Raw genomic sequence first — 23,575 nt, 5'->3', positions numbered from 1 at the left:
CGCTTGCTCTCTCTTCCCTCCTAGTCCTTCCTATCCCTCTTTCTCCATCTCTTCCCCCCGATTCTCCCTCTTCTCTCCTCCCTCCTCCTGTCTTCCTCTCTTCCACTCTCCTTTGTTTTTATTTCTTCTCTCTCCTCCTTCCTCTTCTCCTCCCTTTCCTCTTTCTACCGCGCCTGTCTCTCAACCCCATTTTTCTCCCCTCTCTCCTGTCCTCCCACTCTCCCCTCCTCTTTCGTCTCTCCTCCCTCTCTCCCTCCTCTGCCTCTCTCCCTCTCTCCTTCTCTCCTCCTCCTCTTTCTCTCCTCCCATCCTCAATCAGTGCCTCGTCTCTCGCTCAGTGCTGCATTCCTCCGTTTTCCTCTCAGACGCTGCAGCAGTAGCAGCAGCAGTAGCAGCAGCAGCAGCAGCAGCAGTAGTTGTAGTAGTGGTAGTACTCGTAGTATTTGTAGTACTCGTAGTATTTGTAGTAGTAATTAAAATGGAGGCCAGTTTTGACACAGAGGAGAGCTTTGATGATCCTTCTTGTCTTGCTCCTCAGCCTCCTGTTTCTCCGGCAAAACGACAAACCGTGAAGGAGGTGAAAGAAACCAAGACTACGGTAAGAACACACCTGTATTTAGACCTGGTTTAGACCTGGTTTAGACCTGGTTTAGACCTGGTTTAGATCTGGTTTAGATCTGGTTTAGACCTGGTTTAGCAAAATGTGTTTCCAAAATGCTGGGGAGGAGAGATGAGACCAGGGTAAGAAAACACCTGTCTATTCTGCAAGATAAGGAAGTCCTGGTTTAGTCCTGACTCAGTCCTGTTTCAGACCTGGTTTAGTCCTGGTTTAAACCTTGTTTTGTCCTGGTTTAGTCCTGGTTCAGTCCTTGTTTAGTCCTGGTCTAGTTCCAGTTTAATCCTGCTTTAGACCTGTTTTTGTCCTGACGTAGACACAATTTTGATCACAATGTTTTAGACCTGGGTTAGGTCTTGTGGTTAAGTCCTGATTTAGTCCTAATTTAGACCTAGTTTAGACCTGGTTTAGTTCTGGTTTAGACCTAGTTTAAACCTGGTATAGACCTGGTTTAGTTCCAGTTTAGTCTTGCTTTAAACCTGTTTTTGTCTTTGTGTAGACCTAATCTAGACCTGGTTTAGTCCTGGGTTAGGTCTCGTGGTTAAGTCCTGATTTAGTCTGAATTTAGACCTGGTTTAGTCCTGGTTTAGACCTGACAGCTTACAAAGGCTGGGGAGAGAGGGATGAGACTAGTGAAACCACCTGTCTGCCTGCGTCGTCTGCTCCTTCAGCACGATTCACGTCTGTTCAAAATGATCGGCATGTTCTGCTAAAATCTGTTTGTCAAACTTAGACCAAAATGCATCGTAATGTTCCATAGTGCATCTTTAAATAGGGAAATACAGGAGGTTGTCTGGCTTTAAGCTGTAAATGCCACAATCAGGTACATACTAATTCTTAATGCTGAAAATGAGCCCCTCTCGTCTGTCGTCTGATCTGATTTACTGTCCTGTTTACATTGATATGAGCTGTGCAATGATTTAAATAAGGCTAAAAACAATAGCTTCAGTGTCACATGCATCTTGGTGAAGTCTGTTTAAAGGTACAGTATGTAACTTTCTGATAGTGGCACGTCCCCTGCATAATTCCATGAAAATAGAAAGTTAAAACCGCACTTCTGAACATTTGGTGAGATACGTTTTGTGCCAAACTGTGGAGCCATAGAAACGAGCTCCTCTGGGTCAAATGAGAAGGTTTGTGGAGATGCGAGCTCAATCACAAGGTTATCAGCGCAATAAATACAAGCAAAATAGAAAAAAAACATGCCTTTATTTTAGTTTATTACCGTGGGTTTAAGTGTGATGAGCACAATGTATGACAAAGTAAAATAATTTTCATTTTAATATAAAGTTTGTAATGATCATGATATTAGCCATAGCTTTACTTGGTATCGGATCAAAATAAAAACTCACTGGCGTCGTCCGTCGCTGCAGTTAAACGCTCTGGAGAAAAGTCTATAAATGTAAGAATGTAAAAATCTATTCATGATCAACTAATAGTTTATTAAGAATGATTTTTACTTTGTGACTATTTAATTAGCAGTTTGGGTTTGGGGTTTAATGTCGTTACTAAGCCTTTCTTCATGCTTTATTAAGGATAATTAAGATGCTGTTATTATAAAATGTTACAGAGAAAATGATTGTAACAGGTTAACGCTAAACAGAAGTTGGCACAGTATAAATTAAATCTTGGTCTACATTGTATTTTCTTTTTTAAACTTAAATGAATGACGTGTGTGTCCCTGCTCCTGTTTACTCTGTGGCTGCAGGTCGATGGTTATTCTGGGATGTGGAGTAAGGTGAAGCCAGACGAACGGCTTATGTAAGACTGAGAGAGGGCAGGTTTAGACCTGGTTTAGACCTGGTTTAGACCTGGTTTAGACCTGGTTTAGACCTGGTTTTAGTCCTGGTGTAGTCCTGTTTAGTCCTGGTTTAGTCCCGGTTTAGTCCTGGTGTAGTCCTGGTTTAGTCCCAGTTTAATCCTGGTCCTGGTTTAGTCCTGGTTTAGTCCCAGTTTAATCCTGGTCCTGGTTTAGTCCTGGTTTAGTCCTGGTTTAGTTCTGGTTTTAGTCCTGGTGTAGTCCTGGTTTAGTTCTGGTTTAGTCCCAGTTTAGTCCCGGTTTAGTCCTGGTTTAGTCTTGGTTTAGTACTGGTTTAGTCTTGGTTTAGTCCTGGTTTAGTCCTGGTTTAGTCTTGGTTTAGTTCCAGTTTAATCCTGGTCCTGGTTTAGTCCTGGTTTAGTTCTGGTTTAGTCCTGGTTTAGTCCTGGTTTAGTCCCAGTTTAATCCTGGTCCTGGTTTAGTTCTGGTTGAGTTCTGGTTTAGTCCTGGTTTTAGTCCTGGTGTAGTCCTGGTTTAGTTCTGGTTTAGTCCCAGTTTAGTCCCGGTTTAGTCCTGGTTTAGTCTTGGTTTAGTCCTGGTTTAGTACTGGTTTAGTCTTGGTTTAGTCCTGGTTTAGTCCTGGTTTAGTCCTGGTTTAGTCTTGGTTTAGTCCCAGTTTAATCCTGGTCCTGGTTTAGTCCTGGTTTAGTTCTGGTTTAGTCCTAGTTTAGTCCTGGTTTAGTCCCAGTTTAATCCTGGTCCTGGTTTAGTCCTGGTTTAGTTCTGGTTGAGTTCTGGTTTAGTCCTGGTTTAGTCCTGGTTTTAGTCCTGGTGTAGTCTTGTTTAGTTCTGGTTTAGTCCCAGTTTAGTCCTGGTTTAATCCTGGTCCTGGTTTAGTCCTGGTTTATTCCTGGTTTAGTCCTGGTTTAGTCCCAGTTTAATCCTGGTCCTGGTTTATTCCTGGTTTATTCCTGGTTTAGTCCTGGTTTAGTCCCAGTTTAATCCTGGTCCTGGTTTAGTCCTGGTTTAGTTCTGGTTGAGTGCTTGTTGTATCCTGAGGTAAATCTTGTGACACATTTGACACTTTGGTCAGTGCCACTGGGAAAAAACCTTTCCGGATCACTGGAGCAGATATGGGATCTCGGTCCGGAATTCCTATATATGGATCATCATTATGCGCGTTTTATGTGGATTAATGGATTAAATACAATGTCCGGGAAAAGAACCGGAGACCTTGTTGCTGTGAGGAGAGGATGCTAAACATAGGAACAGACATGAGAGTGGGTGTGGGAGGGGGGAGGGAGGGGGGAGATGGGGGGGGGCAGAGCGATGCTGCAGCTCCAGTTTCCATGGCGACAGGAGTAATGGCCACTGAAAAAAAACACAATGAAAACGAGGGACATCCAGAACTGCAGCAGACAATGTGCTGCTGGTTTAGACCTGCTTTAGTCCTGGTTTAGTCCTGGTTCAGTCCTTGTTTAGATCTGGTTTAGTTCTGGTTTAGTCCTGGGTGAACTCTGGTTTATACCCGGGTTAAACCAGGTGACATTCCTGGACACCCTCCTGACTCCCACTATGATAACACTTTCCCACATTGTCTGGTCCTTAGACTTTTGAGTGCCAGGTTAGTCTTTGTTCAGTCCAGATTCAAGCCTGGTTCTGTTTTAGACCAAGTTCGGTCCTGTTGTAGTCCTGGTTTTGTTCGGGTTTAGTCCAGGTTTAATCCTAGTTCAGTTTACTCCTGGTTCATCCCTGATCCTGTTCAGTCCAGATTATGTCCTGGTTCAGTCCTTGTTTAGCCCTGCATTAGTCCTGGTTTAGTCCTGGTTTAGTCTTGATTTAGTCCTGCTTTAGTCCTGGTTTAGTCCTGGTTAAGTCCTGGTTTAGTCTTGATTTAGTCCTGCTTTAGTCCTGGTTTAGTCCCGCTTTAGTCCTGGTTTAGTCCTGGTTTAGTCCTGGTTTAGTCCTGGTTTAATCCTGGTTTAATCCTGGTTTAGTCCTGCTTTAGTCCTGCTTTAGCCCTGCTTTATTCCTGCTTTATTCCTGGTTTGGTCCTGGTTTGGTCCTGGTTTGGTCCTGGGTTAGTCCTGATTTAATCCTGGTTTAGTCCTGCTTTATTCCTGGTTTAATCCTGGTTAAGTCCTGGTTTAGTCCTGGTTTAGTCCTGGTTTAGTCCTGCTTTAGTCCTGGGTTAGTCCTGGTTTAATCCTGCTTTAGTCCTGGGTTAGTCCTGGGTTAGTCCTGGTTTAGTCCTGGTTTACTCCTGGTTCTGCCCTGGTCCAGGTTTAGTCACGTCAGCTGGCAGCTCTGTGTGTTTTTGTTTTTGTCACGTTACTCATGTGCCCCTCCCCCACCCCTGCGGTCGCTGTGGAAACGCATCCCCATCACCGACGGCAACCCTGCATCAGCACCACCACTTCACTCCCACATCAGCTCACCTGTTAGACCTAGTGTAGCCCTGGTTTAGTCCTGGTTTAGTCCTGGTTCAGTCCTCGTTTAGTCCTGGTTCAGTCCTGGTTTAGTCCTGGTTTAGTCCTGGTTCAGTCCTCGTTTAGCCCTGGTTTAGTCCCGGTTCAGACCTGGTTTAGTCCTGGTTTAGTGGATTTGTATAATGTGTGTTTACGTCATTCACGACCCAAAAACTCGACCTCTGGCTCACCTTCACGCAGAGACATAGCGAGCACCCAGTTACCGTGGAGACGTGTGACCTGTTGCCACAGTGACGGCCAGGTGCTCGCTCACGTCTGCTCGTTAATGACAGGTGTGACAGAGGCATTCTGATTGGTCAGTTTTCAAACCTAATCAGAATGAACCATAAAGAGTCTGTCCTCATGTAGACCTGGTTCAGTCCTGTTAAGTCTTGGTTTAGTCCCAGTTTAGTCCTGGTTTAGTCCTGGTTCAACCCTTGTTTAGTCCTTGTTTGCTCTTTGTTTAGTCCTTCTTTAGTCCTGGTTTAGTCCTTGTTTAGTCCTGGTTTAGTCCCGGTTCAGTCCTTGTTTAGTCTTGGTTCAGTTCTTATTTTTAGTCCTGGTTCAGTCCTAGTTTAGACCTCGTGTAGACCTGGTTCAGTTCTTGTTTAGTCCTTGTTTAGTCTTGGTTCAGTTTTTATTTAGTCCTGGTTCAGTCCTAGTTTAGACCTCGTGTAGACCTGGTTCAATCCTTGTTTAGTCCTGGTTCAGTCCTGATTTAGTCCTGGTTTAGTCCTTGTTTGGTCTTTGTTTAGTCCTTGTTTAGTCCTGGTTTAGTCCTGGTTTAGTCCTGGTTTAGTCCTGGTTTAGTCCTGGTTTAGTGCTGGTTTAGTGCTGGTTTAGTCCTGGTTTAGTCCTGGTTCAGTCCTGGTTTAGTCCTTGTTTAGTCCTTGTTTAGTCCTGGTTTAGTCCTGGTTTAGTGCTGGTTTAGTCCTGGTTTAGTGCTGGTTTAGTCCTGGTTTAGTCCTGGTTTAGTGCTGATTTATTCCTGGTTTAGTCCTGGTTTAGTCCTGGTTTAGTGCTGGTTTAGTCCTGGTTTAGTGCTGATTTATTCCTTGTTTAGTCCTGGTTTAGTCTTGGTTTAGTCCTTGTTTAGTCCTGGTTTAGTCCTGGTTTAGTGCTGATTTATTCCTGGTTTAGTCCTTGTTTAGTCCTGGTTTAGTCCTGGTTTAGTGCTGATTTATTCCTGGTTTATTCCTGGTTTAGTCCTGGTTTAGTCCTGGTTTAGTCTTGTCTAAGGTTCAGTCTCTTCAGGTCCTCATAGTAAATAAATGTGATGACTCTAAGAGCCACTTATTTTGTAATATGAGATTCATCTTGAGGTTTTATTAGAATTGATTTTTCCCTCTCTCTGGAGTGTGCACGTTCTCCCTGTGTCACTGTGGCGTCGTTACTCTCCATCTATTTCTCAGCTGTTTTTTGTCACTTTCAAATAGCAGATTGTCATATTATTATTTGGCCTGGACATAATGTGCTTATATAACACATTAGGCATTAGTCACTGTTTTATAGCAGAGCCAAAGGACGAGAGCCAGAGGAGCAGAGAGCCAGAGGAGCAGAGAGCCAGAGGAGCAGACAGGAGCAGAGAGACAGAGGAGCAGAGAGCCAGAGGAGCAGAGAGCCAGAGGAGCAGAGAGCCAGAGGAGCAGAGAGCCAGAGGAGCAGAGAGCCAGAAGAGCAGAGAGCCAGAGGAGCAGAGAGCCAGAGGAGCAGAGCCAGAGGAGCAGAGGGCCAGAGGAGCAGAGAGCCAGAGGAGCAGAGCCAGAGGAGCAGAGGGCCAGAGGAGCAGAGGGCCAGAGGAGCAGAGAGCCAGAGGAGCAGAGAGCCAGAGGAGCAGAGAGCCAGAGGAGCAGAGAGCCAGAGGAGCAGAGCCAGAGGAGCAGAGAGCCAGAGGAGCAGAGGGCCAGAGGAGCAGAGTCAGAGGAGCAGAGTCAGAGGAGCAGAGTCAGAGGAGCAGAGCCAGAGGAGCAGAGAGCCAGAGGAGCAGAGAGCCAGAGGAGCAGAGAGCCAGAGGAGCAGAGCCAGAGGAGCAGAGAGCCAGAGGAGCAGAGGAGCAGAGTCAGAGGAGCAGAGTCAGAGGAGCAGAGTCAGAGGAGCAGAGTCAGAGGAGCAGAGTCAGAGGAGCAGAGTCAGAGGAGCAGAGGCTGAAGCTGAAGTGCTCTGTAATGAGTTTTCCAGCTGAGTGGAGCATTGACAAACGCCTCTGCAGCAGATTCTGAGCTGCACCTGAGCCTTTATGCACAAGTTATTTATATGATAAATACATAATAACACACACATCCACATTCAGGGACTGCATCGAAATTAGGACCGTTGCCATAGTGATTAACAAAAAAATACATGTCAGAGTTGTACACACTGTTTGTAAGTATTGATTATTAAGTGAATATTTTCTCTCATCAATAACTTTAAAACCAATGATTGAACAGAATGGCTTGATGTAAACTTTTAGAGATATTGTAGACTGTCTATGCAACATTTTGTAACATTTGTGTCGGATCTGGGGTCAGATTTTTCCCAGAGTACAGGATACAACAGTTCCTGAGTACTCAACCCTCAAATACAGGACAACACAGGATTAATCAAATAAATGAATCAAATGAATTACAACTCTGAGTAAGGTAATGATGTGGGAACACTGTTATAACATGATTAAAAGCTCGAAAAAGATGATTTAGTTTAGTAAAACCCAAAAATAAATCTGTCAACTGGACCAAAAGTTGAATGAGTGAAGACTTTTCGCTGCTCGTCCAAGTCGCTTCTTCAGTTCTGGTCAGTTTACTTGTGTAGTCTGAGCTTCACTAAGTGTGCACTGTGCCTGAGACATACTTAGCATAATCATTCAGCTTTAATGGCCCTACTGAGTCGCTCTATTGCTCTCTTTGTTTCCTTTGTTTGCTTTGGGTCTGATGATGCAGTTATAGAAGGGGTAGAGATTATGTTTAAGGATTGTCTTTCTTAACAAAAATAGCTTCTTTAACTGCCCTCTCAAACCATTTATTTTTGTGTCTATCTTCAAAGGAGTGGTTAGTGGCCTTAGACATCACCTGCCCCCCATGTATAACTCCATCCCCAGACCCAAAGCAAACAAAGGAAACAAAGAAAACAATACACTTGCCAGTAGGCCCATTAAGGCTGTTTTAGTTTCAGTGTAGTTAGCTCCTCCTTCAGACAGTGTCCAGCAGTGATCTGACCAGAACTGAAGAAGCGGCGAAACATCTTCACTCCTACAACTTTTTGTCCATTTGACAGATTTAACTTTGGCTTTTATAATCAGTGACACGTGTGGATAATTATCTTATAGTTTGGACATTTTAAATCGTAATATTCATCTAAAACAGCTTAATAAAAGAAACAAATCTACTTTTAAAATTGCAGTGCCCGACGGGAGCTGACATCGGTCACGTTACCGTAAACGTCCGGACCGATTTCTACATGTATCGCTGATTAAGATGGAGCAGAACGGTGGGTGTGTAACAGTGGAGGTGAAAACAGGAGACGATCTGAATACTGGAGAATAAACTTCATCCAAACCTACAAGAATCACTCAAAATACAACTTCGAATGACACGAAATAACGGCACTAAAAAACTGGAGTTAGCAGAATACGTCCCCTTTAAAGGTTATATAAGACGATGATGTTGTTTTTTCATCCACCCCCATGAGATTTAACATCGACAAAACCCCTTTAGTCCAGTGTTTGTAGAGCGTCATGAGGAGTTATACACACTTTACGTAACTATTGATTATTGATTGATTATTGACGCTTGATAGCTTCAAAACAATGCACGATGTAGAGTCACTGTAACCTTCTGGAGAGGTCTACTGGCTGCGTCTTTATGCAGGTCATAGAAGAGGTAACTAAAGCTTTTTTTTCAGATCAAAGTTTAGTTTGTTTCCATATGTGACGGTTTCGACTGCTCCCTCTCGGATTTTGCATCATACAAGGTGCATTTCTCGATCTTCAGAGTCATACTCAGATGTTTGCACCTGATATTTCAAGTGTTCTGAAAGTGTCTGGCCCAAAAAAAGAGATGGATTTAACTAAGCAAATAGGTTGGGGTTGCTGCAGTTGGTCCGGTCTAGGTTCAGCATCAGTCTGCCTGAATAAACTGAATGACCAGGTTATTTCATCAATGGATTTGTTCTTCCCTGATGACACGGGGCATATTCCAAGATGACAATACCAGGATTCATCGGGCTCAAATTGTGATAGAGTTGGTTCAGGAGCATGAGACGTCATTTTCACACATTTGTCCACCACAGAGTCCAGACCTTAACCCCATTGAGAATCTTTGGGATGTGCTGGAGAAGCTTTGTGCAGCGTCAGACTCGACCATCATCACTGCAACATCTTGGTGGAAAATTAATGCAACACTGGATGGAAATAAATCTTGTGACATTGCAGAAGCAAAAACGAAACAACGCCACAGAGAACGCCCGCCGTAATCTAAGCTAAAGGCGGAACAACCGAATATTAGAGCGTGTGACCTTTTTTTTTTTTGGGCCAGGCAGAGTATATCTGGACATCTGTATGCAGTGACCTCGGAGCTCAGTCCAAAATGGCGGCAGCTCCGTGTTCACGTGTTTCTGAAGTGTCCTCAGGCGCCTGCTCATGTTTATTCAATCTTGACTTTTAGCTCAGGAAAAACAACACGGACCAAGAAAATATATACCACAACCTCCTCCACTGCGCCTGTGGTTTAAAGAAATCCAACCTCATACTCAAGAAATTTGTTGAAAATGGATTCCATGCATTAAAGGAACTGCGGGAACTCTTACTCCAGTCACAACCGGACCTGTGTTGCCAGTGCCTTAAACCTGAATTTAAGGCACGTTCATGTTTGTTTTTTCTCTCATTCTTAGTACCTCAAAACCTCTAGAATTCACTCACTGAGCTGCGGAGGCTGCACTAGCGCTGATTCGTGATTGAGGTTTACGTAGAGACCATTCAGATCAGAAAGAGGCATTTTAGGTTTAAACCAACAGGATTTCAGCGTTGAAACTGGCAACCCGAATGAGAGAGTCACGTGAGGCTCATTCTGCTTTCTTAAATAATCTTCTTGAGAACCAAAACACCAAATTTTCCAAAACAACTTGTACATCATGTTAAATGTTTTTGTGATCAAGACTAAATCGGCATTTCGATCGTGGTCAGTGAAAGCCATTTGATTTGAACACGTTTACCTTTTATCTAGGAACACAGTTAAGTCATAGAATTTAAAACTAAAATATTCCATGCGTTTCCCTGAGATTGAATAAAGCACATGTGTCAAACTCAAGGCCCGGGGGCCAAATGCGGCCCGCCACGTCATTTTATGTGGCCCGCGAGAAGGTAAATTAAAAGGCATGACTGTCATTTTACAATAAGTCTGTGCTGCTTTAATGTTTGCACTGGCAATAAACTAATGAGATTTTCCCAGCAAGTGGAACTGAGAAATATTTGCAAATAATCATCACAAAATGTTCATGAAGAGGAAAATTGTTGGCATGGAAGGAAGTTTGGAGGAAGAAAGGTGAAGGCGAATACAAGTTTGTGCTTTGAGGAGAAAAATCTGTGAGGCGGGGTCAGTACAATCTACATCCACATTTTGACACCAAACACGGAGCTAAGTATGAAAAAGTTAGTCTTCAAGAAAAACAACAAACTGTCCAATAATTAAAAGGCTGTAAAAGGCCGTATTTGAAGCAGAGCTGAAGGTCTGTGAGCAGGCGTGTCCCGACCAGATACACACTTAAAAAAAAAGTCAGTTTATCACAGAAACCGTTATTTAACAAGTTAGAAAGTAATTACATTTATTTTACATGACATTTCGTTACATTTAGTGACATTTACGCTGCCGCACAGTCACATCTGGCCCTTGATGGCGGCCATTTTGCTGATGTGGCCCTCGGTGAAAATGAGTTTGACGCCTCTGGAATAAAGCATTTTCCACTTCCTGCTGCGGTGCTGAGTTTGTTTTTTCTTGCGTTTTCAGGTGAACTGCGTGACGTTCCCTCTTCCCGGAGAAGGACCCGAACAACAACTGCTCAAACCTGGAGACTGGAGCTACTGCGACTACTTCTGGGTGAGTAAAGAATCGAACCCACAGCCTCGATACTGAGAGGAGGAGACAGGATAACCACTCTGCCACTGTTACCCGGCGCTGTGATTGATGCTGCTGTAATAATAGAAGGATCGATGCAGGATGATGAGAAGAGCTCTTTCAGATGGAACACTTTTCAAGTTAAATCTTTCTTTAGCCAAGCTGTAAATTCAGATTAGATGAAATAATAAATCATCTTTAGGAGAAATGGGCAGTAATAATAGTCCAATGTGGTACAACGTGTCTCCATGGAAACAGAAAATGTTAATGGTAAAGGCAAAAAAAGCAGTAACATGTCCGTGGAGGCAGCAGGTCTGGAGCCACCACAAAGGTTCCCCTGTGCAAAACTAACACGGTGATATGTTGAGGATTTCTCTCCTGTGACTCGGCCTCTGCTGAGTTTTTACTTTGATGTAAATGTGTTTGTTGTTTCAGGCAGATAGGAAGGACCCCCAGGGCGCCCCCTGTGTCCCAGGCATAGAAGTGCTCATCCAAAAACAGCTCAAAGGCAAAACGCTGCAGAAGGAGATGGCCGAGTTCTTCCATGAAAGGTTAGTCCTGGTTTAGATCTGGTTTAGACCTGGCTTAGACCTGGTTTAGACCTGGTGTAGACCTGGTTTAGACCTGGTTTAGACCTGGCTTAGTCCTGGTTTAGACCTGGTCTAGTCCTGGTTTAGTCCTGGTTTAGTCCTGGTTTAGACCCAGTTTAGACCCAGTTTAGACCCAGTTTAGACCAGGTTTAGTCCTGGTTTAGTCCAGGTTTAGTCCTGGTTAAGACCTGGTCTAGTCCTGGTTTAGTCCTGGTTTAGATCTGGTTTAGTCCTGGTTTAGGCTCAGTTTAGACCTGGTTTAGTACTGGTTTAAACCTTGATTAGACCTGGTTTAGACCTGGTTTAGATCTGGTTAAGATTTGATTTAGTTCTGGTTTAGATCTGGTTTAGATTTGGTTTAGTCCTGGTTTAGACCCAGTTTAGACCAGGTTTAGTCCTGGTTTAGTCCTGGCTTAGTCCTGGTTAAGACCTGGTCTAATCCTGGTTTAGACCTGGTTTAGACCTTGATTAAACTTGGTTTAGACCTGGTTTAGCCCTGGTTTATTCCTGGTTTATTCCTGGTTTAGTCCTGGTTTAGACCTGGTTTAGACCTGGTTTAGTCCTAGTTTAGTCCTGGTTTAGTCCTTGTTTAGTCCTGGTTTAGTCCTTGTTTAGTCCTGGTTTAGTCCTGGTTTAGAGTTTTCTCTTTTTGCAGGATAAAGATTGAAGAAGAATATGCCAAGAACCTGTCCAAGTTGTCCCTCAGTCCTCTGGCTGCTCAAGAGGAAGGGTGAGTCCTGGTTTAGACCTGATTTAGTCCAGGTCCAATTATATTTAGACCTAGTTTGAACCTGGTTTAGACCTGAAAATGAAAATAACAAAGCAAAAAATGCATACCACACTCTGATGTTCAACCCTTTTTCATTTTGATTTTGTGAAAACCCGTCGGATAAAAGTCTTCATCTGGGTCTTTTTCTTCTTCTTGCTTTGGACTTACTCACTGCTCCAGTTACACCTGTTTGCACCTGGCTCATTTTTATTGCTCTTTAAAGCCACAGTATGTAACAAAAATAGCATGTATTTCCTGTTTTTGTTTTTGGTTTTTTTTTCGGTTTAGTTGTGTTTATTGAGTAAATGATGGGCTCGCATCTCCACAATCTCCACCTGACTTTTTTGGGCCTTCTCCTGCTTGGTTCTGTGGAAATGTTGTTCCTTTGGCTGTAATCTTCCATATTATGGTTTAAAACTTATCTAACTGCATAGAGAATGTTTCAAAGTATGGTTTTAACTTTCTGTTTCCATGGAATCGTGCAGGAGACATGCCACCTCCAGAAATGTAAATACTGACCTTTAGATGGACGAAATCTAAGTGTTCAGAGGAAGCTTGTGGGGTTTCCTGTTTTAAATTAGATCAGCGTCGAATCTGAAGCCTGAGAATCTGAAATCTGATCCTGATTGGTCCTGATTGGTCCTGATTGGTCCTGATTGGTCCTGATTGGTCCTGATTGGGTTAGAGAGGTTTTCAGGTGTAACCAGATTTTACAGCATCTATGAAACTGCACTTTTATTTCTTACAACAACTCTTTAGTTCACAAAGTTTAGACAATGCCAGAAAAACTGAATGTTAAACCTGCACAAAAAGCTGCACTTGGCTCTGTCCCGGTGCACGGCTCATGTTTGTCCATATTTATTTATTGATTTGATGTTTTCTTTTTGTAACTGCAGGACTCTGGGTGAGGCCTGGACACAGCTGAAGAAGAGTTTACACGATGAAGCAGAGGTTCACCTCAAGTTCTCCAACAAGGTACACACCAGCTGTAGTAGTAGCAGTAGAGGTGTGTACTTCCAGTTAAAAACCCCGTGGAGAGTAATACCAGTAACAGCATATTCTGTCTTAGCCGTATTGTAATAAAAATGGATGTACTTGTACTTGTACTGTACTTGCATGTATTGTAGTACTGTAATTATTAGTATTTAATAATTATAAGTATCAGTATTAGCAATCACAGATGTTTCTAGTTGAAGCAGTGCAATAGTGATACTACTATGAACAATACTGAAGTAGTAGTAAGGTGAGTAATGAGTAAAAGGGTCTTGCTGGTATTCTAGTAGTATAAGCTAGTATAACAGTAGTATTAGTTGTAGTAGAGTAGTAGTAATTGTCCTTGTACTTGTAGTCACATAATGAGGTGTTGAAGCCCTTAATAGTGATAGTAGTGACGATAGTATTATAAGCAGTATAGTAGTAGTAATAGTAATGTACTTGTACTGGCAGTTACACAGTGAGGTGAAGAAGCTCTTGTTGTAGTAATAATAGTAGTTGTAGTAGTAGTAGTAGTAGTAGTAGTAACTGTAGTTGTGTACTTTCAGTTGCGCAGTTGGAGTTGGAGAAGCCCTTGCTGATACTTTAGTGGTAGTAGTCGTATTGCCGTAGTAGTAACTGCACTTGTACTTTTAGCTGCAAAGTGAGGTGAAGAAGCACTAAAAGTAGTATTAGTAGTAACTGTCCTTGTACTTGTAGTTGTATTTTAGTTTTTTTTGTTTGTTTAGTTTATTATAAGCAGTACATTATCGCATAGTAGTAGTAGTACTTGTACTTGCAGTTACACAGTGAGGTGGAGAAGCCCTTGCTCGCGTTCAGAGGAGAACACTTTAAGAAGGATCTGAAGAAGTACGACCACGACATCGCCGACCTGAGGAAACAGCTGGCTTCCAAGTACGCCGGGGTCGAGAAGGTACACGCTTTTGTACTGTAAAGCGAGGTCAAAGGTCATTCGTGCTCATGTTTTTGAAAGAAATACCCAAACAGTCCACAAATGTTTAACCTTATCATTATTTGTTTGGGATCGGGGACAGTTAGGTCTTTAGGGTTGAAAAATGGCAACACTTTCTGACGCTACTGGGGAAAATGACAAAGATGATGATGAACTTTGTGCCACTTTTTGTTTCATGTGGATAGGAACAGTGATTACAGAGATATTAACCATAAACCAGGTCAACAAATCTGACAACTAAACAGCAAATTCCACCATAGAATAAGGAGACGTTTAAGATCTTTGGCGTTAGATTCATTAGTCTGATCTTGTTGCAGGCGCGTAAAGCTCTGGCCGATCGGCAGAAGGACCTGGAGGTGAAGACACAGCAGCTCGAAGTCAAACTTAGCAACAAAACAGAAGAAGACATCAAGAAGGCGCGTCGGAAATCCACTCAGGCAGGTACGACAACACCGGGGTACTACAGACTATGAGGATGAAGTACCCCCGTTTAATTGAACCCATTTAACTCTTTTAACATGTTTGTTGTGTGTTCTGCCACACGTCTGACTCAGCTCAGAGTATTCTATAGAAATAGAAACAAAAACTGTTTGACCGTAAAAAATGAGCCGTTTTACTGAAGTCAGACTTTACTCAGCTCTGATGTTTTCTTATCATCAGTTTAAATACAGAATTTTCACTGACTCAAACAAGTATTTATCGGTAAAATTGTTAATATTCCGAGAGTAAATTTGATTGAACAAATCTCAGAAATGAAATGTGTGCCAAAGTATCATCAGTGTGAAAAACTGTGCCAAATCGAGTAAGGTGCCAAATCGGGCAGTGATAGAGCCCTCACTCCATCCCTCAGCTCCACAAGAGACAAAAGAGTGAGGTGAGAGCCCCCCCTGCAGGTCGACAGTGGTGTTACAGGAAAGTAAACTGTGACAATGAACTAAGAGGGAGGGGGTTTTCTGCTGCAGAATGCTGTAAGATATAATTTGTTTGCACATTCTACTTTCTGAAATCATGAAATATTTAATGACTTGCAGTGTAGTTATAATAAATATGTGTGTGTGTGCGTGTGTGTGTGTGTGTGTGTGCAGGGGACGACCTGATGCGTTCTCTGGACTTGTACAATCAGACTCAGTGCAAATGGTTCGAGGAGATGGTCACCAGCAGCATGGTAAACACACACATCATATCATCTGTAATACAAGGCAGTGTGTGATTTAGCAGTGGATGTAGTAACCGCAGTAGCAACAGTACATCAGTGGTAGTAGTAGTAGTAGCAGTAGCAGTAACAGTAGTAGCAGTAGTAGCAGTAATAAGCAAGGCAAGTTTATTTTTACTGTATAGTATAATTCGTACAGAAAGTAAGTGCTTTGCAAAATAAGAAATCACAATACAAACATGTACATTAAAGTAAAAGAATGCAGAATAAAAAACCTTTCAGACACCTGCAGAGTTAAACAGAACTGTTTTGAGCCTGGACTGTCAGTGTAGAGGCCGGACTCACATTTTCAGAAAGACTGTTTTTAGCTGCCTAAAGACCTGAGCACAGGATTTATGTGCTCATACTTCCTGGTTCTAGTGAGGATCTGCAGACAAATGATACGTCTCTCCAAGTCTGGTTTAGACAGTATAAAATATTTGTAATGTTTTAGATGGTAAAAAGCTGCAGATGTTGTTGAGTCCATTATTACCCCTAGATTTCTAACCTAATTTGAAGATTTTAGAGAGAGAGAATGGAGGTGACTGCTGAAACTTTCTCTTTGTTTCTGTGGACCAAAGACTATGACTTCAGAGTTTAGCCAGAGGAAGTTGTTTTGTATCCACACACTGATCTGAGTGTCATCTGCAGAGTTGTGGTAGGACACATTATTGCTGCACATTAACTGGCCTAACAGAAGGATGTAGAGACTGAACTTTCGGTACTTTCTGTCTTCTAGACTTGAACCAGTTTAAAGCAGTACCAGAGTAGTTTCTGTAAAAAGATCCCATGATCCACAGTGTCAAAAACAGCACTCAGATCTAACAGGATCAAGACTGAGACTCTGCCTGCATCAGTGTTCAGGCGGATGTCATTTGTCTCCTTGATAAGAGCAGTCTCAGAGCTGTGGTGGGTCTAAAACCTGACAACAAAAAACAAACAGGAGTCATTTGGAGAAAGTGAATAAGCTGTTGGTAAACAAGTTTTTCAAGGGCTTTGCCTAAAAATGACAGATTTGAGACTGACTGGTAATTGTTCATTATTGTGGCATCAAGACTGCTCTTCAGGAGAGACTTGATAATTATAGTTTTCAAAAATCTTGGGAACGTTCCAGATTGAAGTGACATGTTAACTATGTGAGTGAGTGATGACAGTAAACTGTTGAGCACAGACTTTAGAAATCTAGTGTGTTACACATGGAGGCAGCGTGTAGATAAACTCAGACTGGTGACGATCTCTGGGACAGTTTTGTCAGTTGTCAAGTGTGTAGGTGGCTGCAGGGGTGTTCTTTGTGTTGTGGAATTGATGGCATTTTTAATGCCCTGAACCTTCTCATTAAAGACACTGCAAACTCATTGCACTTAGATGTGGAAATTAGTTCTAACGGCAGCAGAGCTGGAGGGTTTGTTAATCTGTTCAGGACTTGAAAGTTGTTACTGCAACTTCCAATAATGTCTGAAAAATGCCTCTCCCTTGTTCTACATAAACTGTAGTTGTACATGTGCATCTTTTCTCTGTAAATCTCACAATGAACCTGGAGCCGCCCTCCAGCACTCTCTCATCTTGTCCTGGCAGAGTCATCATTCCTCCATGACGCTTTCTGCTTGTCTTTACCTTTTTAACCTTCATTGGGACAATGGTGTCCAGAACATTCAAAACACTCGAAGTCACAGAGTTCAACAAATCATCAACATTAGAACATGAGGCATTTTCAAAGTGCATCATTTCCATGAACAGTGCACCTGTGTTATCATTTATGTGTCTCCTGTAGGACCAGCTGTTGTAGCAGCAGTAGTAGTGGTATTAGTAGAAGCAGCAATAGTAGCAGTAGTAGGAGTAGCAGTAGTATGTTTAAAGTCCTCTGGTTTCTACTCCTGTGTGTTTTTTTGTATTTCAGGAGCTGGAGAAGTTGGAGGTGGAGCGTATCGAGTTCATTCAGACTCACCTGAGACAGTACACCACCCTGAGACACGAGACCGATATGTTCAACCAGAGCGTACGTACTTTAGTGAGAGGAGTAAGAGTAGAGATCAAAATGGTCATCACTGTACTAGTAGTACAAGAGGCAACTTGTTTATTCCAGCTTCCTGTTTATAGGTGACATTTTGATGACATTTGACCATCCACTAGGGTTAATTCCGGATTAATTCCGTGCAGTGTTTTTCCCGCCTTTTCTCCTAATAAACACAGTTGAAAGAAGTTTACATATATTATACAAAATGACACATATGATTTTTTCTCACTGTCTGACATGAAATCAGATTTAACTTTTCCTGTTTTAGATCACTTAGTATTAACAAAATTATTTCTATTTGCTAAATGCAAAAATAATGAGAGATGGATTTTTTTTGACATTTTTTATGACTTTCTTCAGTCAGTCAGAAGTTTACATACATTTCATTAGTATTTTATACCATTGTCTTTAAACTGTAGGACTTGGGTCAAATGTTTTGGATTTCCTTTCACAAGCTTCTCACAATAGTTGAAAGGAATTTTGGCCCATTCCTCTTGACAGAACTGGTGTAACTGAGCCAGTTTGTAGGCCGCCTCGCTGACACATGACTTTTCAGGTCTGCCCATCGCGGCTTTGTGATGACCACTCCAAAACATTGACTTTGTTATCCTTAAGTCACTTTGTAACCAGTTTGGCAGTTTGCTTTGGATCATTGTCTATTTGTAAGACCCATTTGTGCCCAAGCTTAACTTCCTGGTGCATCGTTAATTAACTCATAACTAATAACTAATGTTGTCAATAAACCTATCAGAAACATAATCATCTGGGCTTTCCCAATTTTTTTAAATGCATAGTAATCCTACTGTATATACACTTCTGCCTTTGAAGAAAGTAATGAAACATTTTATACAAAAATCCTTCTCTCATTACTCTGGCATTTAGCAAATAGAAATATTTTGATAATCCTAATTCATCTAAAATAGGAAAAGTGTAGTCTGATTTCATGTCAGTGAGAAAAAAGTGAATGTGTCTTTTTATATATTAAAAGAAAAATTCAAATCTGTCAATGAGACGTTTGGCTGCTCATCCAGGCGTCTTCTTCAGTTCTGGTCACATCACTGGTGGACACTGTTTTATATCTGTCTGAAGGAGGAGCTCACTACACTGAGACTAACACCTATTGTTTACAGTTTGTGTTTGTTTGCGAGGTCTAATGCGTTACATTAGGAGTGAAGCGACTTCGATGAGCAGTGAAACGTCTCTACTCCTACAACTGTTTGTCCAGTTGACAGATTTGAATTTTTCCTTTTACTATGGATCAGACCTGGACGACTGAGGGACACAGACATCTTTTATATAGTGTATGTAAACTTCAGCTGTAAACAGTGTGTGCAGCTTCAAAGGTGCTGAGCCCAACAGCGCAGCAGAGCTTCAGTCACACCTCAACAAAACCGCTCTGACACTGGAGTCGCAGTGGACCAGGTGCAGTCGGAGCGAGGCTTAATAGAAGTGGACTAAGTGAGTGCGATGTCACCCACAGTCTACAGCTGTGACCAAAAGCTCATCAAAGCTAGCACTTATAGCAGCTAATCTGCAACCAGGGACCATATCTGTAAATGTGAGTGCAAAACCAAAGAGTCAATCAGGAGTGTCAATCAACCTGTTGCTAATGCTAGTGGGATCGACCTGAAGGAAATCACTGTAATATATGTTTAATATGTTGTTTTTTTTCACTGTCTGACATGAAAACAAACTCAACTTTTCCTGTTTTAGGTCAATTAGGATTACCAAAATTATTTATATTTGCTAAATACCAGAATAAAGAGAGAGACACTTTTTTGGGACAAATTTTCTCTCCTTTCTTCAAAGTTTATATACAGTAAGATTATTATGCATTTAAACAATTTCAGAAAACCTAGATGATGATGTCATGTCTTTGGAAGCTTCTGATAGGTTTATTGACAACATTTGAGTTGATTAGAGACACACCTGTGGATGTGTTTGAAGTCACACCTGAAACACACTGCTTCTTTGTGTAACGTGGTGGGAAAGTCAAAAAAATCAGCCAAGATATCAGGAAGAGAACTGTGGACTTGGAATGATCTCTCTGGGAATGTCTAGTCATCACACCGCTCAGGAAGGAGACAGATTCTGTGTCCTAATTTGTGTTCGAATTTTGGTAATCCTAATCGACCTAAAACAGGAAAAGTTTTGTCTGATTTCATGTATATATGTGTAAACGTGAGCTTATTACTGTTTAGAGACGCACACTGCTGTGGTCTACATAAGAAAAGAGTTAGAAGGAAAATATAACATCAGTAGGCATGATGTTCAAACCTCCACAGCCCTGATTGTCTTTTGTGATGTCACGTGTTACTTCAAATTTACAGAGGCCACTGGAGAAGTCAGAAATGTACACAGATCAGTAGCCAAAAAGTGGATTCAGTGGATTAAAATGAGCAAATATCATCACAGTCCATAATAATATTTGTGTTGTTTTAGACTGTGGAGCCCGTGGACCAGCTGCTGCAGGCCGTAGACCCAGCCAAAGACCGCGAGCTCTGGGTCCAGGAGAACAGAACTGGGGAGGTCCGACCGGTGGACCTAGACATTTAACCCCTTCTGCTGCCCCCTACAGGACTGTCCCAGTGCAGCACCAGCATGACCCCTCCCCTCCCACACACACACACACACACACACACACACCCCCGCGCTTCATCCACGCCACACTGCAAAAAAAAAAAAAGTTATCTGCACCAGGCGGAATGGCTTCAATTTACGATACTTTCCCATGCATTTTGTGAATCAGGTATGAGTGTTTTCAGCTGGTTTTATAATATAAGACTCCACGGAGAGACGGGACTTTGTAATAACTTGTAACTTTTCCGGTGAGGGGCCTGCACCTGCTTGTCTCCATGGAGATGTCATTGCCTTGGACGGAAATATTCCACAGTATTCCACAGTACGATAAAATAATCTCTTTATTGTTTCACTCGGGACATTTATATATCCGTCTTGCATTTACGTGTTTTTATTGCTCAAAAACACTGAGGCGTGCCCTGGTGGCCGTTACCCGCTTCTTTTCTCTGTGGAGATGGATAATGCCATACTACGGAACATTCCAGGCTAAGTCGTGGTATCTTCATGGAGGCAAGAAAGTTTGATGAAGTTTGAAAGGAGAGTTATCGCTGTGGCAATAACTCATGGGGATCCAGTGTAAAGAAGGAAATACGCGGCAGTCCCTCCTCTAGAAAAGTTACGTAGTGCTCTTTAAATTCACGAAACCTGTCAGAAAGATCTTAAAAAACACGTCAATTAAAGTGCATATGAGAGATTGGACAACCGCACTCATTTTACTAAGATATTTTTGGAAATTATGACGTCACTTTAGGGGATTTCATAGCTGTTACCTAGCAACCATGTCAAACAATGGGCCAAAACTCGTAATGTACACCACAATTATTATCTGACGAATAGAAATATAAGAAAACACCTTTATTTACTATCAGAAAATCTATGTTTCTTATGTGGAAAATCGTGCCTGACCATTGGATAGAACTCTCTCTATCGTACTGTCTCCACTTCCTGTAATTTTCCAGAAGCGTTTTGCGAAGAAAAGTTGAAAAATATGAAAGTTTTCTTCGCGAATCACCTCTTGATTCATTTACAACAAGTATTATCCCGCCAAATTAAGTCCAAATTAGAAAATCATTCGTCGTACGCGCTTTAAATTCAAATCTGGAGCGTGAAAAAGATGAGTCCAAACTCTTCAAGTGGCTGCAGTTGGGGTCGGTCTGCGCGGTGATCTCCGTCGTGTAAAGATGATAGCTGTACTTTTGATTTGGTGGCAGATTTATTTTCGTATTTTTGGGTTGAATGTGGGATATTCTATTTTGATAACTTGCTGTTCGGTGGGTGGTACATGCATGTTCCAGTACTGGCTTTATCCGTGTCTTTATCCGAGTCTTTCTTTGGGATTGTGGCGCTGCAAGAAAAAAAGCCACGAAGTCTTAACTACACTGTAAAAGTTCAAAATGGAGTAAAATGAGTTGAATTCTGAATTTGGATCAGCTGATTTAGGTCGTAAATTCAGGCCTGTTGACAGACTTTGGAGCTAAACAACTTACAAAGCAAATCAATCCAAATTAGTAAAAAAAGAGTAAAGAGAATTATGCATTAATTTTGTTTTAAATCCTGCCTGGCCAAAAAAAAAGTCACCACCCAAAAAAAAAAAGGTCACACACTCTAATACTTGGTTGTTCCGCCTTTAGCTTTGATTATGGCATTGTTTCGATTTCGTTTCTGCAATGTCACAAGATTTATTTCCATCCAGTGTTGCGTTAATTTCTCACCCAGATGTTGCATTGATGATGGTCGAGTCTGACGCTGCACAAAGCTTCTCCAGCTCATCCCAAAGATTCTCAATGGGGTTAAGGTCTGGACTCTGTGGTGGACAAATGTGTGAAAATGACGTCTCATGCTCCTGAACCAACTCTGTCACAATTTGAGCCCGATGAATCCTGGCATTGTCATCTTGGAATATGCCCCGTGTCATCAGGGAAGAAAAAACCCATTGATGGAATAACCTGGTCATTCAGTTTATTCAGGCAGACTGTTGCTGAACCTAGACCGGACCAACTGCAGGAGGCTCGTACCTATTTGTTTAGTGAAATCCAGGTGGTGACTTTTTTTTTGGGCCAGCCAGCTCCTCGTACTTTCTATTTTAACGCATTGATTTATTTGTTTCACCCTTGATTGAAAGCGACGGCGGCCATCTTGTATTTACCTTCCTCTAAAAATCCCGTCTGTTATCGTGCCGCCATATTTCTTTTGGTTTCGGTTTGAAGCTCAACGGTCCTGCCCACATTGAGAAAAAAAAAGAAAAAAAAAAAAGAAAATGTCCCATCCATTTTTCCCATATAAACCTTAAAAAAAAAAAATTCCAGTTCTTGTGCTACTTGTACTTCCAGAACCTTAGAGCAGGACGGAAGACTTAAGCTCCTCCTCTCTCTGATCGGTTCCTCCATCTGTATTCCATCTGCTGTATGAAGAAATAGCACAGTTGCCATAGCGATTAGCAATTCAAAACGAAATTGAGCATCTTGTAAACGGCCTCAAAATGGCGCCTATAAAACGGGACACTCACGGAGAGAAAGGGAGGAGTTCGCCTGGCTGATGAGACTCGTCCTGACCATAACCTCAACCGAGACGGCGTCCGGAGAAGACCTCACAGTGCCTATCGCTCCACACTGAATGTTACGGTCGCCGCGACAACAGTGGACAGTGGGACGTTCCGGGACATTTTTTTTGGACAAATATTTCCGTGGGGCGTGTACAGTGCTGTTGTTTATTTTTGGTAAATGTACAGAGTATCTTTATGGAGGTGTAAAAATGTTGGCAAAACATTTTCGAGATGGAAGAATATGATGTAACGGGTCGAACGGGGCTGCTCCCAATCCAAGTGCATTCATAGTTTATTGAATTTAAAGTTTGGCGCTTAGATCTCGGCAGGTTTAGAGATGTTCGTGGCCAGTAGTAATCAGATAACACAAAAATTAAATAGTTTTTTTTTGTGTGTGCGTTTACAAGAGAAATCTGATCATCCAAAACACCAGGAGACATGTATCTGTTTCTTTTTTTAGACTAACCTTTATATTTCGAAGACAAAGTGCAATGAATTTTAAAATAACTCTTTCAATCTTCATCATTTTCGCTTTGCCTTTTGTCTTTTTTGCACAATAACTTGTCAAGACCCGCACAAGTGTAAACAATCCGTATGAAATCTGATTACTCACGTCAGATGTAACTGTTTGCGTTGCTATTTTGACAGTGCTGGAAACAGTTTTGCAGTTTTGTACGCAAGTAAAAGTACAGTTACACGTCTAAACATCTGCTCAGTACTGATCTACCAATACAGCTGCCAAAATTGTACTTTACTTTACATTTTCAGTTAAAGTAAAAAGCACACATGAATAACACTACGCGCAAATTTTGAAACAGCCTTTTAGATCAGAGTTTTGTAGAAATTAAACAGTTTAGAGATTAATTTAGTCAGTTCAAAGCACAATCTACATTTTCTCTAAGCTCTGACCAATCAGAGCAGACAACGCAGAGTTTTTATGTGAGTTTGTCAGTTTACAAAGGAGCAGAGAGAAGTAGATTTGGTTAATTGGGACTTGGGACAGTACCAGGGCCG

General features: G+C 41.9%; 1 protein-coding gene across 1 annotated transcript; it reads left to right on the top strand.

The window, feature by feature from the left end:
• The first annotated feature begins 369 nt into the window (after positions 1–369).
• Positions 370–22,250, top strand: gas7a (growth arrest-specific 7a). Its single transcript, XM_033970493.2, has 10 exons — positions 370–598; positions 10,822–10,911; positions 11,365–11,480; positions 12,175–12,249; positions 13,185–13,263; positions 14,063–14,194; positions 14,551–14,674; positions 15,319–15,398; positions 17,323–17,421; positions 19,882–22,250. The coding sequence occupies exons 1-10, from the start codon at positions 479–481 to the stop codon at positions 19,993–19,995; spliced, it is 1,029 nt and encodes a 342-aa protein (XP_033826384.1). The 5' UTR covers positions 370–478; the 3' UTR covers positions 19,996–22,250.
• Positions 22,251–23,575: the final 1,325 nt, after the last annotated feature.

Source organism: Periophthalmus magnuspinnatus, chromosome 8, assembly GCF_009829125.3.
Source record: "Periophthalmus magnuspinnatus isolate fPerMag1 chromosome 8, fPerMag1.2.pri, whole genome shotgun sequence".
NCBI lineage: Eukaryota > Metazoa > Chordata > Actinopteri > Gobiiformes > Gobiidae > Periophthalmus > Periophthalmus magnuspinnatus.
Note: the sequence above shows the minus strand (reverse complement) of the source record. Positions and strands in the feature narration are given on the sequence as shown.

Bases quoted from the DNA above. Each gene is read 5' to 3' on its own strand.
- gas7a (XM_033970493.2), top strand. From the start codon at position 479: ATGGAGGCCAGTTTTGACACAGAGGAGAGCTTTGATGATCCTTCTTGT. The intron at 10,912-11,364 runs GTGAGTAAAGAA...TTGTTGTTTCAG, and splicing joins GCTACTGCGACTACTTCTGG to GCAGATAGGAAGGACCCCCA. The intron at 17,422-19,881 runs GTACGTACTTTA...GTGTTGTTTTAG, and splicing joins CCGATATGTTCAACCAGAGC to ACTGTGGAGCCCGTGGACCA.